The sequence below is a fragment of the Papilio polytes genome, unplaced genomic scaffold, assembly GCF_000836215.1.
Source record: "Papilio polytes unplaced genomic scaffold, Ppol_1.0 DF823923.1, whole genome shotgun sequence".
In the NCBI taxonomy this organism is placed as follows: domain Eukaryota; kingdom Metazoa; phylum Arthropoda; class Insecta; order Lepidoptera; family Papilionidae; genus Papilio; species Papilio polytes.
The window spans coordinates 3,612,749-3,629,604 of NW_013525281.1; the positions used below are offsets into that span (position 1 = coordinate 3,612,749).

Genomic DNA, 16,856 nt, shown 5'->3' on the forward strand with positions numbered 1-16,856 from the left:
ATAATGCGGTATGCTCCATGACTGAGACTGGTTACATCTGGGACCAACCTAACTCGCAATGGCGTGGTCAATAAATACCGGGGATATTATGATTATTTACCCTCCTCGTTGATAAATCTTATTTATCGCTTATTTCAAATATTCATTGCGTTAAAGGAATAATCCGACGTGCCAAAATTTTAACGATTCAGAGACTGATTCATTAGATAATGAAATGAAATTTCGCCTTATATTTTCGTATAAACAGAAGACGATGGTCTTTAGTTATGTCTGTAACTTTAAGTCATGAATTTTAAAATCCATTGACCAATTTTGTTGTAATTCGTTATTATGAATTAAATAATTTACCAAGAATGTATTTTCATTTGTACACTGAGTGGTTATAGTATGTTTTTTAATCGACTCTCAAACCCTTGTATTGCGCATGCGTGGTAGCAGTTAGCGACAAAGCGCCGACAATCAATACTACGGCAGTGCAAACGTAATCGTAATCGTAGCAGATCATAAATGCTAAACAAAATGTTGAACATATTTCTATTGTTTTTCATCGTTTTCAATGTGTATTGTGAACCGGAGACGGTGAGAGATAATCTAGATTACTTCAGTTACGGGAACAACGAAGATGTACTGAAGAATTTGGATGTACATGCCGTAAGTAATTACTTAATCTAGAAAATATTTACTATCATATAATAACTGTCTAATAAACATTTAGACAGAAGTATTTCGATTCTATGCAATCATGCTTTTTAAGCTTATTTCTAGACTAGAAGATCGTCTACGGTAAAATTAAGCACCCTCTTTTCTTTTATGCCGTGCGTTAAAAACAGAGAAGTTGGCGTCTGGCCAAAATCAATAATTCTTTTTTTAACTTAATATTAAATTTAATCGATTAAGTTGTGAATTTTCAAGTACTCCGTCATATATATTAAAGTGTAAACTTTTTTGTTTGGTTAAAATTCCAGCCTAAAGATGAGATCGTACTCAGACCACAAGAAGTAAAAGACTGGCCCCAACAGTCTCTCAACGTTGGCCAGATAACCGCAGTCTCTATAAATTCATTGGGACAACCGGTTATTTTCCACAGAGCAGAAAGAGTTTGGGATGAAAGGTACTTATAATCTGTTCCAAACAAATTAAAATATACAACTTAAAGAAATATTCTAACATAATTTAATTTCAGCACTTTTAATGAATCAAACGTCTATCAGAACTTAGACAAAGGACCTATAATAGAAGATACAATTTTAGTGCTGGACTCTCATACCGGGTCAGTTCTGCACAGCTGGGGGGCTTACGCATTCTACATGCCACATGGATTAACTGTCGACCATCATGATAATGTTTGGGTCACCGACGTCGCAAAACATCAAGTCTTTAAGGTAACATCATATTTCACTTGGTGAATCCACTAAAAAAACCTGTTCTCAAAAACACTATCAGCCTTCGATACAATAAAGAAAATTATGGTTAGATTGTTAAGAAGACCATCAATGATATTTTAAGAGAATGCTGACGCATCTAGATAACATAGTAAAAACAACATGGTTCTAGACCTAGCTCTCAATTCTATGCCAATATTATTACTTCTTTCCAATTATTTATGTTATTCTTTTTCAGTATACACCTAGCAATCACCAATACCCTAGTCTGACTATTGGTGAAGCATTTACAGCGGGCTATCCGTACAGACGTCGCGTATTGTTATGCATGCCGACTTCAGTAGCCATAGCAACGACTGGCGAAATCTTTGTCGCCGACGGTTACTGCAACAATCAGATCTTGAAGTTCAACGCAGCTGGTACTTTGTTGTTAACAATTCCTGCATTCACGGACACGTTAACACTCAATCTGCCACATAGTGTCACATTACTCGAACATCTGGATGTGGTGTGCGTTGCTGATAGAGAGAACATGAGAATCGTATGCCCGAAAGCTGGTCTTAAGAGTTACATAGATATAATGGAACCGGCGACGATAATCGAAGACCCTACGTTAGGCCGAGTGTTCGCTGTGGCTTCTCATGGTGACATTATTTACGCCGTCAATGGACCGACATCACAAAACATAGCAGTTAGAGGGTTTACTGTAAATGCTGTTTACGGTAATATTTTGGACACTTGGGAACCTGCTACTGTAAGTAGTTGTTTTCAATCGTTTTAACATTAAAAGCATCTGCCAAATCTTACTAGCCAGTTACAAAAATATCGTTTTTGTGGGAACAATGACTATTTATTACGAATTCTACAATATAGTATTTCTATTGTTTCAGGGTTTCACCAATCCGCATTCCTTGGCCGTAACGAGGAACGGATCTCACTTATATGTGACAGAAATCGGACCAAACAAGATCTGGAAGTTTGAATTGACCGATGTTTACGACCGAAAGTAGAAGACAACGAAGATACCTATAGAATAATTTATTTATAAGCTTTACAAAATATCGCTTTGTTGCGATGGCGGATAAAATTCGCATTTAACCTAACAGTTCTATAGTTAATTATAATGTTAAAAAATACGATAAACTTTACTACTATTGATGCTTAAAAATATATTTCAATTTAAATGTTTAACATGCTATCCGTAAATTCTATTGCAAAATATATCTATTCAAATATTATTATAAATCGATTATCATGTTTTGTTTATATTGTAAACGTAGCTAATTATGGTAGAATTTTGTACTATAATCGTTACGGTAGAGAATGGTTGGACGATCGCCAACGACGCCTGACAGGAAAAAGGGCGTCACTGATCTATGAATTACTACCAGTTAATACCTTTAAACGCTCCACTAATATCGAGAAAAAGTATCACCTAGGACGTTAGTACAGCTAAAACCAGTTTAGTCCATAATTTGGTTCTCAACAGTTATATTCTGAAACTTATTCTAAAATGTTTCAAAAATTACACAACATTTTTATGTTTAAAATGCTAATATCTATTGTCTCAATTCTAAAATATATGTCCCAAGTAAAACACTCAGAAACGTGTTTTAAAATAAATAGACCCGACATTCAAAAGCAGTTCAGAAGCCACTTTTTCCACTTTATTTGTACTGTTATTTCTAACAATGTCGTTTGCATACTTTAACCGTCGTTGTTTTATATTTGTTGACCATACCCAGTGTCTAGTTAAAAATAAAACTGTACTTTATGAGTATAGTTGTAATTTACATTAAACTTTTTCATTCTAATTAAATAAAAAAATGTAAAGTACGGTCAGACAATAATGGTTACAATGAAACAAGGAATTGAAAAGAATATTTCGAATAAAAGACCGTCAGCAAAACTATGTATACAAATATTGAATTGCCTCCTACAAGAACAGTGTCTTGTTTTGTTACATTTATTCAAAATGTATACTTAATTTCTTCATAAATCTGTAGGAAATAATAAATAAATCGGTTAACAAAAAGTATTATTAATAATTAATTGCATTAAAACATAAATTTATTGTAATACAATTGCTTCTATCATATAGTTAAGAAATAATGTTCTTGTAGATTTATTTTTGAAACAGTATTGTTAGAAGTATTTTAGAAATGTAGACATGCTTTTCAAAAAATATACAAGGACTTTTGGTCCAAAATAATCACGCACAGGATAAAAATGGTCTATGTTGTTGAAGAGATTTGAAAGTCTATGGTCTTTGAGATCCCTATACTATTTTTTTATTTATGTTTCTTTAAAAATATTAAAGGCGTTAAAATTGTTACATTATTTTATCTATGTTAAGAAAAAACTTCTGTTGCTTTGTTTTTTAACACATTCAATGCCATGTCCTTATGATAATCGTAGTGGCATTGAAAGTGTTAATCCAGTGGCATTGTAAGTGTTAGTGGCATCCAAATATAATACAACAGCATTAGATACATTTATGTATGGACCAAATAAACATTTGGCAAAAATTGTTCAAAAAGACAAATACGTAGAAAAATCTATCTTAGATTATATTCAAAAACTATTTATTATAATATATTAAAGGTATAAAAAATTGTTTTATTTACCTCAATACCTTTAAGTGAATTTCATAGCCTTCAAAAGATTGCATTATTTTGGACTAACTGTTGTTCGCGATTTCGCTCGTCAAATTAAAAAAAATACAATATGGCCTATGTTACTCAAAAATAAATTACCTTACTATTGATGAAAGAATTTTAAAAATCGGACCAGTAGTTTTTGCGTGAATCAAATACATATAAAAATACAATTCTTTCCTCTTTATAAAACTGACTACAATTTTTTATGTATCTTTAATAAATAATAGTTATTTAAACATTTGGGTATATGAACAAAAAAAAAGAACTCAAAGGGATTAAATTATTCCACATTATTTGCCAATAAATATTTAATATAGTTATTATAAATTCACAGATATTTACCATTACATAGATACAAAATGTTATCAAATGTCAAACTACCTACCTATTAACTTTCATATTTTCTTTTCTTCATTACTTTCATGAACAGGACCATATCTGTAACAAAAAAAAAACATATCTATACTATTATAATAAAGCGTAAACACACACTTCTTTGTTGCCTGAGATGTCAGCAATTACAGCATGTTTTTCAATAATTCTTTTTTTAATAAAAAGCCCTTCACTTACGTCATGCTTCAGGCTATATATTTTCACGCCATTAAACTATGGGGTAAATATTTTAGATAAAATCCCCAATATGGGAAAGAGACCATAAGTTGCTGCCAACATCAAGGAAGCAAGATTGCCAAGGTGTGTCACGTCATGTCATTTTGATATTTGCTATTGATAATTTGACAAACATAAACAACAATATAAAATTTTCACAATTTCGTGCGGATGAAGTCGCACGGGAACACCTAATTTAATTATAAATGCGAAAATTTAGATAGATAATGGATGGATGTTTATTAGAGTTTGTAGCTTAAACTGCTGAAGTCAATAAAAGATGTTGAGGATACTCTGAAAGGACACATTGGCTAATTACTTTTGATTCTTTAATTCCAAATGGATGGAGTCGGTAGCGAAAACTAGTAAAACATATACAAACATACAAATATGTTAAAAGCTACAAAACTTACTTATAAATATCACCATGACAACAGCAAGCATGATCCACAGCCAGCACTTCCAAGCGCTGCGGCTGTGCACCTGCAGCCGCTCCGACTCCACCTTCAGTGACATCATGTTGCGGTCCGTCAGATCCGATGACTTCTTCAATGCCTGCAAATACAACTTACTTGAATAGTATGTCGTTATTTTAACAAAAGACTAACTACAAAACATTTACAAATTTGAAAAGTACACTGAAATGTTAAGATTAATAAAACCTATGCGGCATGAGAATGCCAAAAATATTTCAACAAAACACTTTTTTTAATATACTACTAAACCCTTAAAAAACTAAATAATTTAATGGTCCCAATATTTGGGATTTAACATTCGATTCGTTAATCCAATAATCATCATCAGCTTTTTTATTTTATTCTCTTCCATAGCCTTTATTCCCAAAAGTTTCCTCCACCACCTAGAGTTAGCCTGACCGCACCAGATATGACCGGACCATGAGGACCATAAGGGATGCAAGTTCTACTCCATTATTAAGTTAATTCCATGTTCTTTTACAGTTAATAAATAAAACTAGCTTTCGACCGCGACTTTCTGGGAGAAATAAATAAATAAAAAGGTGGACTTTGTGTTCTTCTAGACAATCTCTATATGTATGCTAGATTAGATTAAAACTCATTCGGCTGTTATCTATACTATTATAATAAAGAGTAAACACACACTTCTTTGTTGCCTAAGATGTCAGCAAATGCAGCATATTTTTGAATAATGCTTTTTTTACTAAAAGCCCAACCCTTACATCACACATTAGGCTATATATTTCACGCCATTAAACTGAGGGGGTAAATATTTTGGATAAAAACCGTAATTTGGGAAAGAGACCATAAGTTGTTGCCAACATAAAGAAATAAAGATTGCTAAGGTTTATCATGTCATGTCATTTTGACATTTACAATTAATGTAAACAACAAAATAAAATTTTCATATTTTATGCGGATGAAGTCGCATGGGAACAGCTAGTGGAGATATATAGACACAAAGCATCCATCCATCCATCAATTTACACTTTTGCATTTAGGATGTTACTAAGATGTTAAAATTTTATGTTTACTCACCTCAGTATCACCTTTAATAATAGTGCTGGCAATTTGTGATTGTTCTTTTAAACTTTTAGTAAGCAATACCATATTTTCTGCAACCTTTTCCTGCATATTCTGGTGATATTTGAGCAATGAGTCAATGTCTTCTTGGCTTGTACTGTTGCTGGTGAAATTTGGTGCTTTTATTATATTCCTCTTACGTAAAGTATCATCACTGTCTTCTGAAAAGGAAAAAATATAACATGTTATATGCATGTTGTAAACTTGTATACTAAAATTACAAATAGGAAAGATTTGTATTTTTGTATGTATTGGATTACAACAAATGTGAAAAACAAAAGTGTAAAAGTTATTTGGATGGCAATAAAGAGGGTTTTATTTATTTATAAAATTGTAACAATTATCTCTATACATATAATAATTGCCACTTGTATAGTCAACAAGATTGTCCACCCCTGGTCTATAAAAATACCATATTACGAGTATATCATCATCATCACCAGCTCACTATATGTCCCCACCGAGGGGCTCGGAGCCTGCCTTAAAGTTAGAGTGACTAGGCCATAGTCAACAACGCTGGCCAAGTGCGGGTTGGTTGACTTCACACATATCTTTGAATTTCTTTGCCGATATGTGCAGGTTGCATCACGATGTTTTCCTTCACCGTAAGAACGTCGGTTAAATTATGTACATATGAAAATTCGAAAAATCGAAAATCACATTGGTACATGGCGGCGGGATTCGAACCCAAGACCTCTAGATTACAAGTCAAGTGCTTAAACCACTGAGCCACCGACGCTTCGGTACGAGTATATATATGGAATTAAATTGTGACATCCTGTTTGTACAAACAATATATTAAGTAGTTTCTATTATACTATAAATGCTTACCTAAGCCAAACAATTCAGTTCGCAGTTCAACACCATATTTAGCAACAGTTTTTTGATGTATTTCTTGAGCGGCAGCATCTGTGGTCAAAGTTGCAGCACCATGGGATAGGAGCTGAACTGCCTCCAACTGGAAATTCAGAACACTTCTATAATAATATTCTAAAGATGGGTAGGTAGGTAATTTATATGCAACATAGGCTATATTCTTTAATTTCACACAGGCAACAGTTAGGCTTTTACAAATAGCAGTATTTTATAACAGTAAATTATATTTTACACTACCACACTTTGGTTTGAAACTTTTGAGTGAATAATAAAGGAATATTAACATACCTTCTCTATAGGGCTATTTAAATTTGCCGTTTGAATAAGTCCTTTCAAAAACGTTGCGCGTTTTGAATATTCGGAAATTACGTCTTTTGATATTTTACTGTAACAAAAATTACAAATAACAGTATGCATTTTTTATTTATAATAGGGCTTTATTTAAACATCCAATAATGATGTATATAGTTTTATACTGTTTATGAAGGCACTCACTCCGGTAAGGTTTTTAACTCAGCTATCATTGCACCCAACGCTTCCACGTACTGCTTCAGTCTCCAATTCCCTTCGACGGGTTCTTGTTTAGCAATTAATTCACATTTATTAAGCAGCAGTCGTACATTCATCTCTTCTTTACCTATTTTAGGTACAGTTGGTGTACTCATTTTCATCTTGATTTATAAATTGATTTATTTACGGGGTATGATTGTATTTGTTATTGTTTAAGGCCAACAATATCAAAAATATTTTGAAAACATGCAAAAATTCGCCACCGTCAATACAAAATTCCGACCGAATGACAGTTTGTTTGTTTTGACAATGACAAGTTGACAAAACGTCACAATTTCTATGTTGGTGTTGGCTGCTACTTTATAGTTTATATACTCTTTGGTTTATATCGCGGAGGTTTAGAAAAAAGTAACGGTTCGTGAGATTAGTTCTTCAAAATATTTTGTATTTAAACGTTGTTAGTATTTTTCATGCTATGTATATTTTTTGTGCGATTTTTTTTATACCAGACTATTTTTTGTACAAAGAAAATAGAAAAAGCAATAAAACTGGTATTTTTCTTAGCTTACATTTTACTTTACTTAGCTTATTACCACTACAGACATGATGTTTTATTTTTTCAGAGATAAATAAAACCCGATTAAATATAGAAATATTGTTAAACCTTGCAACTGTTTATTAGATTGAAAAAGAATACTTAATTATAGTACAAAAATTATGATTTGGGTGGTTGCTTCTTGGCGGCCTCTGCCTCAGCCTCGCTCTTCTCAAATGCAGCAATAAGTTTTTCCACTTCTGTGCTTGTCAAGATTCTGATGATAGTTTTATTATCCTTCCTTGTTAGTGTTGCCATCTCAACTGCAAAAATAAAATCAATTAGTATTTAAAACATGATACTCTATTTTATTGTAACATTTTCTGATATTTACCTTTCTCTGGTGTAAGTTTAGTCATATCAAGAGTTTTACTGAGGACCTTGATTGCTAATGCTTGAGCTTCAGCCAGAGTAGTTTCATTCTCTTTGTATTCCTGTTTGAGGCTGGAGACTGCAGCCTGAAATAATATTTAACACAACATGTTATATTTTAATGACAATGTCAGTTTTACATTATGGTAGTAAAGATAAAAAAATTGTGAACATTCTATGCCACTAATGAATTTAATAGAAACACATTCAATGAACAAATCAAATAAACAACGGATAACTATGAGTCTGTCTTATATGAATAAATATATATTTTAATCAAGGTGTTTAACTCACAGCACTATTATTGCCAATACATGTGGCTTTCCATCCTCCATAGTTACCGCTGGGATCAGACTGATATAATTGGTAGCCATAATGTTTATCCCAACCCATGTACAAAATGGATACACCAAATGGCCGCTTACCTGAAAGAAATCAATTAAACTGTTCCTTTAAATTCTCTGTTTGATCAATACTTTAACATGTAACAAAAGAAATTCAAAACAAATTGTGACTACATTATTTTATACTCGCCTCCATATTGAGTGTATGCCTGCTTGACATCACAAAGCCATGAAACAAGCTGTTCACAAGGGATTGACTCTCCATACTGCAACAGATACCTCTGGGCGATGAGACGCAACTCATTGGTCAGAACATTGGCGTCAGATGTTATCCCGGCGACTGAACAAACCATATCGTCGTTCAGTTTGTAGATTTTCTCAGAGAAAAATACTTCATCAAGCAGCTTGTTGGTGTTCCTACGTTCAGCCGCAAGTAATATGCCGTCTGTGGCCAGAATACCGAGGGATGTTCCGGCGTGACTGATAGCTTCCATCGCATATTCGACTTGATACAGTCGTCCTGAATGAAGTTGGTAAAATTAAGAAATAAATCAAATCAAACATATCATTTTCTTATTAATTAGTCTAAATAATAGTACATACCTTCGGGTGAAAATATTGTTGTGCGAGTATCATAACGACGAGCCTAAAGAAAACAGAAAAAGCTATGTATCAAACCAGAATGACCAAGCAAGATGTCGATAACCTTATTATGTTCTGATGGTTTCTAAACTTTATTATAAAATATAGGTTTTTACTTAAATCTCTTACCATTTTATATAATTATCACGGATATTTGAATATATGTATAATTAAAGATATTTTAGCTAAAGTTAATAACAGTTCAAAAACAGCTTCGCCGGATGACAAGATGACAGCAAACTTTTCAATTTGATAGATTTTTTGCAGATTATATTATATACCATAGACTAAAAAGTGACCGACCAAAATCAATGTTTTCTTTCTGCACTTTATTTTAATTTTTAAAATTATAAACTTATTAAACAATTTTAACTTGACGTTGTTATTATAATATTTTTATTTGCCAGTATGATAAATCTATCCAACTAGGGTCGGCGACAGGCATGCGGTTTGGACATACAGATTCAGTTGAAACATTAAGGATTATAAAATCTGGAGTATAATCTAAGTGTGAGAGCGATAAGGACAGAAAGATGAAGTCTGTCTAGAGCAATATCTCTTATTACTACGATACGTACCTAACTGATTTCGGTAACTCCAACACAAAAACATTTTGAAAAGCAAAACAAGGCACGCTTAATTTCCGTTACCATGTGACAGTTATGATAATAAATATTTAGGTCGTTTTAATTGATTTTAGCTTTGTAATAATCGGTAAAACAAAAGTACAGTTAACTAAGGGGATCTTCAACAATCTATAATTATTTAAGAAATCTCCCAAAAACAAATAAAAATCCCATATTATCAAAAGTACCTTTATTAAAAATCATTCGAATCACACGTATTAGGTCACTTAAACTACTTAATATTATTATGCCACAATAACAATACCAGTAACAAATAAAAACAAACGATTCTTTAAACACAAACTAAAAATTCCATCATATGCTGTCCAATCTATTCCAGTAACCTGAATACGCACAAGCACATTGTAAAATTTTTATTTGCATCGTAATTATAAATTACGAATAAAAATTTAAATAATCAAACACCTCCAAACAATCGATATCTTATTAATACGTAATTTACCCTAAAAACAAAATTTAGACGCGTCTAAATATCGAATATAATTACTTAAATATAGTTTAAAATATAAAATATTCAGGCATTGCTATGGCCATCAGTTGAGCCGTCAATATCTTTTAGTCACATAACTTTTCGCGAAGTGGTAACTAGGTCAGCGATGGGTTGGACAATAATGTAAAATAGAATCATGACAACGAACACCATAAGAGCAGTGGAGAGGCCAGGTTGACTTGCACTAAAGTAGTCCATGTTGAAACCAATAGCCATTGTGATAAGGCCCATTGATATCGCGAACAAGCCGACAGCAATATGCAGTATCTTCACAGGCCCAGTTTTGATCATTAAACGCACTTTGGACGAGAAGAGAGCTATAATACCAGTGATAAAACTTATCAATGAGAATGCTAACGCTATGACACCTGAAAACAAGAAAAATATTCATGTAAATAACATTACATAGAATAAACAAAATTATATTCTGATGCTCTTTTTAAATTATTCACTTATTAAAAGTATTAAAACGGATGAGCTAACGTTTTATAAACAAACTAGTTGCTTGTGACTTCGCCGGCGTTAAATTAAAAAAATAACTAAAGATCTTACTGCAAATGTTTCTCACTGATAACGTAGCTTTTTTATTGTGAAATAATTTTTGAAATCGGCCCAGTAGTTTTTGAGTTATTTCAATACATACAAAAATACAAATCTTTCCTCTTTATTAGTATAGACAGATAGCACTAACTACGACTTTTTTAGCTCGATTATTACAATCATTACCCACTTAATAAAATATCAATCCATTTATTAAGGGCGTTAGTAGCGCCCACTGAACGGATTTGGGCAAAGTTATTTTCTTTAGTTATCCTTACCGCAGATTCCATGAGGAGTATTGATCTGCATATCAACCTCTGCTAAGCCAAGGAAAGTTCCAGCAATGACAAATATGGCGCCAATCAGTTGGAGACATCCGTGCACGACTCTCTTACTGTCCACAGACAACTGTCCAGACCACGCGTTATGTCTGTGTAAAGTTAGTACTGCTTCCACCAAAAACAATTGATACTGCAATACGTCACATGTTTTTAGAATCTTAGATTAAAGTAATGAATAGGTAATTAATGATGGCAAAACAATCTATGATTATAAAGACAACTAGAGTAGAGGTTATCTTGTGGACTAGTTACGATTTTTAAATATAAACGTTCGAAATAACCCGAAAACTTGCTTCATAAAAGGTTAGTATTTATTTTGAATAACCATTTGGGTTTTTTTTACCAACATTTCGACTTATTTGACGAAAAGATTTTCGGTATGTGATTTTTTACTCTTAGATCGCGTGGAATTATGGTCGAATGCGGAATGTTCCTTCTTTACAAAAAACTATTTAAGTAGATACTTATATAGTATCATGAATCATCACAGATCGGTGTAAATACGATTAAAGATAAGGTATTTGTAAGATGTGCGAGATAAAATGAATATTGTATACTCGAGATAGTATGATGGGTTCAAATACATATTTAAATTTAAAAAGTTGTTGTAGTGGAAGCACAATAATTGATTGAAATTTTTGATTGTTGAACTTAATATAGATAATAAATACGTACACCAGTTCCAGCAAAGATGATGTGCAACTGAAGGTTGCTGATAGATCCATTAGGCGAAGATGTCAATGCGAAATGCCACATGCTGAACACGACTATCGCAATCTGCATATGATGAAGTAAATTGAATAACTGGCAGATGGCTTGCCAAGCAGAGTTCCACGAGGAACTATACATTTCGCCACTTTCTGCATCATATGCCGCCGGAGCTCTGGTCAGTTCCGCCTGGTACGGAACGTGTTCCCGCACTTCGAACATTTCCACCTTCTCAATCGACTGCCGGCTTGTACTAGGTCGATCCATGTTTGACCTCTTGGTGACGTTGTAAGTCCCCCGGAACTTGAGCAGTTTTCGTCGCGTGACGCGGTCGCATAGAATCCTATCTCCTCACTGACTAAACATTCGAGACGGCACAATTTCTTTTAAGATAAAGTTACTCTTATTCCAGATAATATAAGGAATTCGGTTTCGAACTGAGCTATCGTTAGGATTGACAGCTTTGAGATTAGAAACTTGCGTAACTATCAGATATAGGGAGACGATAGTGTGTATGTTTGCAAGATTAAATTTATCAGTATCATTCTTTTGGGAAAATGTTGAAATCCGCTTCTGAAGGAGTGTGAAAAATTCTTGTCTGTCTTCGCGACCTACATTTTTTTGATCGCGATGAAGGTAAAATGCCAAGTAGAGATAACTCTCACCTCGTGCAACAAATACAACTTAATTTATTTTCGATTCTGTTAAATCACTTATGGTAGCACTTTATTTGTTTAATAATGTAATAAAAAAGACAACTATAAAAACCATTCGGGACTATCTTACTTTTTTAGTTTAGCTATTGAACACTAGATGGCGTTGCATGTCGCATCAGAGTAAATAATTTTACTTGAAATATTGAGATTACGTGTCAATTAGAAAGGCACATAATTACAACGTAGGTAGTACGTTCTAAAATAACATTTATTTCCCAAAAAAATATTTATGTTAACGTTTTTGGGCGCTAGATTGGACAAAAAAAATAAAACCTAAAAGCCAGTGCTAGTCATTTAGTACTACAATAGTCCTTCAAACAGTTACTTTGAGTGTTAAAAACACATTAATAAATGTATAAATTGAGAAGGTAACTATTCCTTTTTCGGTATTATTTATTGGAGCTGTCAGCTCATAAGGTTGTGACTATTAAAATAAAATGCCTACGAGGATGGTAACGAAAAGGGTACCGCGTCTTTAAAATAAATTAATAAGACTGTTAATCACTTCGTAAGGGTCTTTGAGGTCGGGCGAGAATACATTTTTCTACTAAACATTGGAGACAAAGTAGAAACAATTATACAGAAAGACAAGTAATTGTCAGAAAACTGATTTCTTTTGGTAAACGGTTATCACACTAATATTATAAATGCGAAAGTTTAGATCGATGGTTGGATCAATGTTTGTCAGAGTTTGTAGCCTAAACGGCTGAACGGATTTCTATGAAATTTGGTATAGATGTAGAGGATAGTCTGGAAAAGCACGTAGCCACATTTTTTTTTTAATTCCACGCGGACGGAGTCGCAAACGAAAGCTAGTTTGTGAATATTTTTTAGTATGTTTGGTTTCTATTAATTTTAAACTAGATTAACTAAGGCTACAACTTTTTAATGTTGCGAATATTAACTGCCTGGTGATTTTTCTAAATATTTTTAGTGTTTATTAGATATAAGTAAGTTGTTACTACAAGTAACTTAAAGATGCTTTCAAATTAACATATAAAATTATAATTTATATAGCTTGACAAGTGTTACTGTACTTATTAGTGGATTATAATCTGATATCATAATAAACACTATGATTAAGTTGTTAAAGGTAATAAAAATAACAGGGTAAAGTTGTGTTACGACACAGTCTTTCGTGCCTGTCGGGATAAAGCTAGTTTCACATGAGAGCAGGGTTTTGTAGAGCAGTAGGATAATGCAGTACTGTTATTGTTCTCTATCGGCTTGTGAACTTAAACAATAGTAGTACTGTTTTATTTAACTGTGCTACCTTCGTGGAAACATTTTGTTACATTACACTAGCTGAGTGAAGACGATTATAAATCGATTGTCGGTATCGAGACAGTGTATCGATTATGGCCGATTATTGATTCTGATTTATAGCGCTATGGATACGTCTATCATCAACTGATTTAATAATGTTATAGTTTATCGAATAGTGAAAGTCGTGTACCCAGTGATGTATAACACAATTTGTTTTTATTTTTTTAACCGACTTCAAAAAGGAGTATCTCAATTTGATTGTATGTTTTTATTTTAATTAAATTGATTTCTAAGGTGTTGTTATTTATAACATGTTTTGTTTTATTTTGTATTCGGTACAAATTAGATAATATGATATCTAATAATAAGCAAAAAAAAATCAAATTATACTATACGAAGCAAGGATACATCCCTGACCATATTTAAGCATCACCCAAGAAAACTATGTTTTCACAAGGGGAATAATCCTATCATACTAATGTTATAAATTTAAATTTAAACTAGTAATAAATGCGAAAAGTTTGTAGCCTAAATGGCTTAACAGATTTCGATGGAATTTGGTGTAAAAGAATAGTCTGGAAAAACTGATAGACTACTCACATTTTTTTTTAAATCCACGCGGATGGAGTCGAGAGCAAAAGCTAATTCAATAATAAAGATATGTAGAAAATAGACGGACAGATTGTGCGGGTGACTGAAAAGTAGGTGAGTATGACAACGGAGTGTTGTTGTGAAAATTTAAAACTCATATTAAATATTCGTTCACAAATTATTGTAACATCGTTCAAGGGTTCTAAGTAAATCAAGCTTGTGCACGTCTAACATCTCTCTATTCCCATGGCTATTATAAATGAAGGGACGCGTTGGCGATGGCCACGATTACTATCATTACATTTATCTTTAGCCCACGACGGCATGCGCGGAGATAACTCTTCTATACGGAAGTTGTTCCGATGTTATTAAATAAGTATTACGATGATATTGGAATAGTAGACAAGCAATGATTTGAAAAAAAAAAATTGACTATCAATACTAATATTATAAAGAAGAAAGATTTGAATTTTTGGATTTATGTATGGATTGAAATAACTCGAAAACTACTAGGGCGATTTCAAAAATTCTTTAACAATGGTTATTTCATGAAATAGGCTATAATTATAATTTTTTAATTTAACGCGAGCGAAGTTGCGAGCAACAGCTAGTATTTAACATATTGGACAGTTGTATCGCTATCAGAAATTTAACGTATAAAAGTTACTACACAAATTTATGAAGCGAGTTTGTCGTTTTTAATTAGATTAGTTCAATCTATACTTCTATACTATTATAATAAAGCGTAAACACACACTTCTTTGTTGCCTAAGATCTCAGCGATCACAGCATATTTTTATATAATTCTTTTTGTAATAAAAGCCCTACACTTACGTCATGCTTTAGGCTATATATTTTCACGCCATTAAACATAGGGGGTTAATGTTTTGGATAAAAACCCTAATGTGGGAAAGAGACCATAAGCAGCTGCCAACAGCAAGGAAGCAAAATTGCCAAGGTTTGTCATGTCATGTCATTTTGACATTTGCTATAATTAATTTGAAAAATGTAAACAATAAAATAATTTTTTTATAATCTCATGCAGATGAAGCCGCTTAGGAATAGCTAGTGTAATGGTAAGTTACTAACGCATAGTCAAAAGTTAAAGTTACCAGTTTAATGTCTCGGACCACCCAAGCTCTTTCTACTTTAACATTTAAAAATCAATACTATCACCTTAATCATAATAAAATTGCGAAGTAAACGATTTTATAACACTATCTTTTTTCGTTTTGAATATCATAAAGTAAAATTAATTTAGTTCGTTACATTATTAATATAGCATTTGGGCTGTTTTAATAACTTAATAAGAAAGCAATAGGTGACTGTTGGTGGGCCGGGATGGTAGCAGATTGTGTGGTCCGTTCGGTTTGCGAGGTAGAGCGGATGTCGATAAATCTGAATCCTGCCAACAAGAAGCGAACTCTAATACTACTAGTAAAGTAACTGATTTCTTTGTTGTACTATTTCATATTGCTATATTATGTTGTGTGTGATATTGAAAATAGGTTCGTTGTCGGCAGAGATTTAAAAGTCACAATTTACTAAACTTATATTAATCAACATGTTTTTATTTTAAGTTCATGTACTCTCCCGATAATAGAATTATTTACTTTTATATTATATTAACCGTACTATGGAAATAACCAAAATTAAGATTTTATACAATATGTCTTAAATAAGTTTTTTTTTAATTTATCGAGTATGCATGTCCAACACTAGTGTTGAAGCCTTCGCTTGTTTGTTAATTTAAAATAGCTAGGGCTCCTAAAGGATGTAGGTAATTGTTTCTCGAAACCCATATGTTTCAACTCCCGTAATTACTGTGAACGTTTGGACATTACAAAAAGATTATGGTAAAATTAGTGCTTTTTAACCAAATTTTTATAGAATTAAAATGCTATTGTTGTTATTAGACTGTGGTATATATGAGGGTATCTCCATATAATGTACCGTACATTCACTAATAATAAATCAGTCCAGTACCAACCGCCGTTTCATTCGCACA

General features: G+C 32.6%; 4 protein-coding genes across 4 annotated transcripts; 1 reads left to right on the plus strand and 3 right to left on the minus strand.

Moving 5' to 3' along the window:
- The first annotated feature begins 396 nt into the window (after positions 1-396).
- On the plus strand, positions 397-3,154 carry LOC106102385 (peptidyl-alpha-hydroxyglycine alpha-amidating lyase 2-like). Its single transcript, XM_013281841.1, has 5 exons — positions 397-651; positions 966-1,111; positions 1,184-1,382; positions 1,621-2,136; positions 2,273-3,154. The coding sequence occupies exons 1-5, from the start codon at positions 508-510 to the stop codon at positions 2,390-2,392; spliced, it is 1,125 nt and encodes a 374-aa protein (XP_013137295.1). The 5' UTR covers positions 397-507; the 3' UTR covers positions 2,393-3,154.
- Positions 3,155-4,351: 1,197 nt separating this feature from the next.
- On the minus strand, positions 4,352-7,898 carry LOC106102388 (vesicle transport protein USE1). Its single transcript, XM_013281846.1, has 6 exons — positions 7,582-7,898; positions 7,375-7,471; positions 7,042-7,168; positions 6,166-6,371; positions 5,065-5,206; positions 4,352-4,480 (listed from the first exon to the last, which is right to left on the minus strand). Exons 1-6 carry the CDS (start codon positions 7,755-7,757, stop codon positions 4,431-4,433), a joined length of 798 nt encoding a protein of 265 aa, XP_013137300.1. The 5' UTR covers positions 7,758-7,898; the 3' UTR covers positions 4,352-4,430.
- A 343-nt stretch (positions 7,899-8,241) lies between these two features.
- Positions 8,242-9,794, minus strand: LOC106102177 (proteasome subunit alpha type-4). Its single transcript, XM_013281588.1, has 6 exons — positions 9,679-9,794; positions 9,511-9,553; positions 9,098-9,427; positions 8,858-8,988; positions 8,526-8,649; positions 8,242-8,454 (listed from the first exon to the last, which is right to left on the minus strand). The coding sequence occupies exons 1-6, from the start codon at positions 9,679-9,681 to the stop codon at positions 8,312-8,314; spliced, it is 774 nt and encodes a 257-aa protein (XP_013137042.1). The 5' UTR covers positions 9,682-9,794; the 3' UTR covers positions 8,242-8,311.
- A 575-nt stretch (positions 9,795-10,369) lies between these two features.
- On the minus strand, positions 10,370-12,642 carry LOC106102178. Its single transcript, XM_013281590.1, has 3 exons — positions 12,243-12,642; positions 11,505-11,697; positions 10,370-11,054 (listed from the first exon to the last, which is right to left on the minus strand). Exons 1-3 carry the CDS (start codon positions 12,540-12,542, stop codon positions 10,756-10,758), a joined length of 792 nt encoding a protein of 263 aa, XP_013137044.1. The 5' UTR covers positions 12,543-12,642; the 3' UTR covers positions 10,370-10,755.
- Between the last annotated feature and the right edge of the window lie 4,214 nt (positions 12,643-16,856).

What these genes read in the sequence shown, in the direction of transcription:
- LOC106102385 (XM_013281841.1), top strand. Translation starts at nt 508, where the DNA reads ATGCTAAACAAAATGTTGAACATATTTCTATTGTTTTTCATCGTTTTC. An exon ending in AGAATTTGGATGTACATGCC is followed by an intron (nt 652 to 965) that starts GTAAGTAATTAC and finishes TTAAAATTCCAG; the next exon opens with CCTAAAGATGAGATCGTACT. An exon ending in GAAAGAGTTTGGGATGAAAG is followed by an intron (nt 1,112 to 1,183) that starts GTACTTATAATC and finishes ATTTAATTTCAG; the next exon opens with CACTTTTAATGAATCAAACG.
- LOC106102388 (XM_013281846.1), bottom strand. Translation starts at nt 7,757, where the DNA reads ATGAAAATGAGTACACCAACTGTACCTAAAATAGGTAAAGAAGAGATG. An exon ending in GAGTTAAAAACCTTACCGGA is followed by an intron (nt 7,472 to 7,581) that starts GTGAGTGCCTTC and finishes TTTTTGTTACAG; the next exon opens with TAAAATATCAAAAGACGTAA. An exon ending in TGTCATGGTGATATTTATAA is followed by an intron (nt 4,481 to 5,064) that starts GTAAGTTTTGTA and finishes TTTTTGTTACAG; the next exon opens with ATATGGTCCTGTTCATGAAA.
- LOC106102177 (XM_013281588.1), bottom strand. An exon ending in AACAATATTTTCACCCGAAG is followed by an intron (nt 9,428 to 9,510) that starts GTATGTACTATT and finishes AACTTCATTCAG; the next exon opens with GACGACTGTATCAAGTCGAA. An exon ending in GTATTGGCAATAATAGTGCT is followed by an intron (nt 8,650 to 8,857) that starts GTGAGTTAAACA and finishes ATATTATTTCAG; the next exon opens with GCTGCAGTCTCCAGCCTCAA.
- LOC106102178 (XM_013281590.1), bottom strand. Translation starts at nt 12,542, where the DNA reads ATGGATCGACCTAGTACAAGCCGGCAGTCGATTGAGAAGGTGGAAATG. An exon ending in TCATCTTTGCTGGAACTGGT is followed by an intron (nt 11,698 to 12,242) that starts GTACGTATTTAT and finishes GACGTATTGCAG; the next exon opens with TATCAATTGTTTTTGGTGGA. An exon ending in TACTCCTCATGGAATCTGCG is followed by an intron (nt 11,055 to 11,504) that starts GTAAGGATAACT and finishes TCTTGTTTTCAG; the next exon opens with GTGTCATAGCGTTAGCATTC.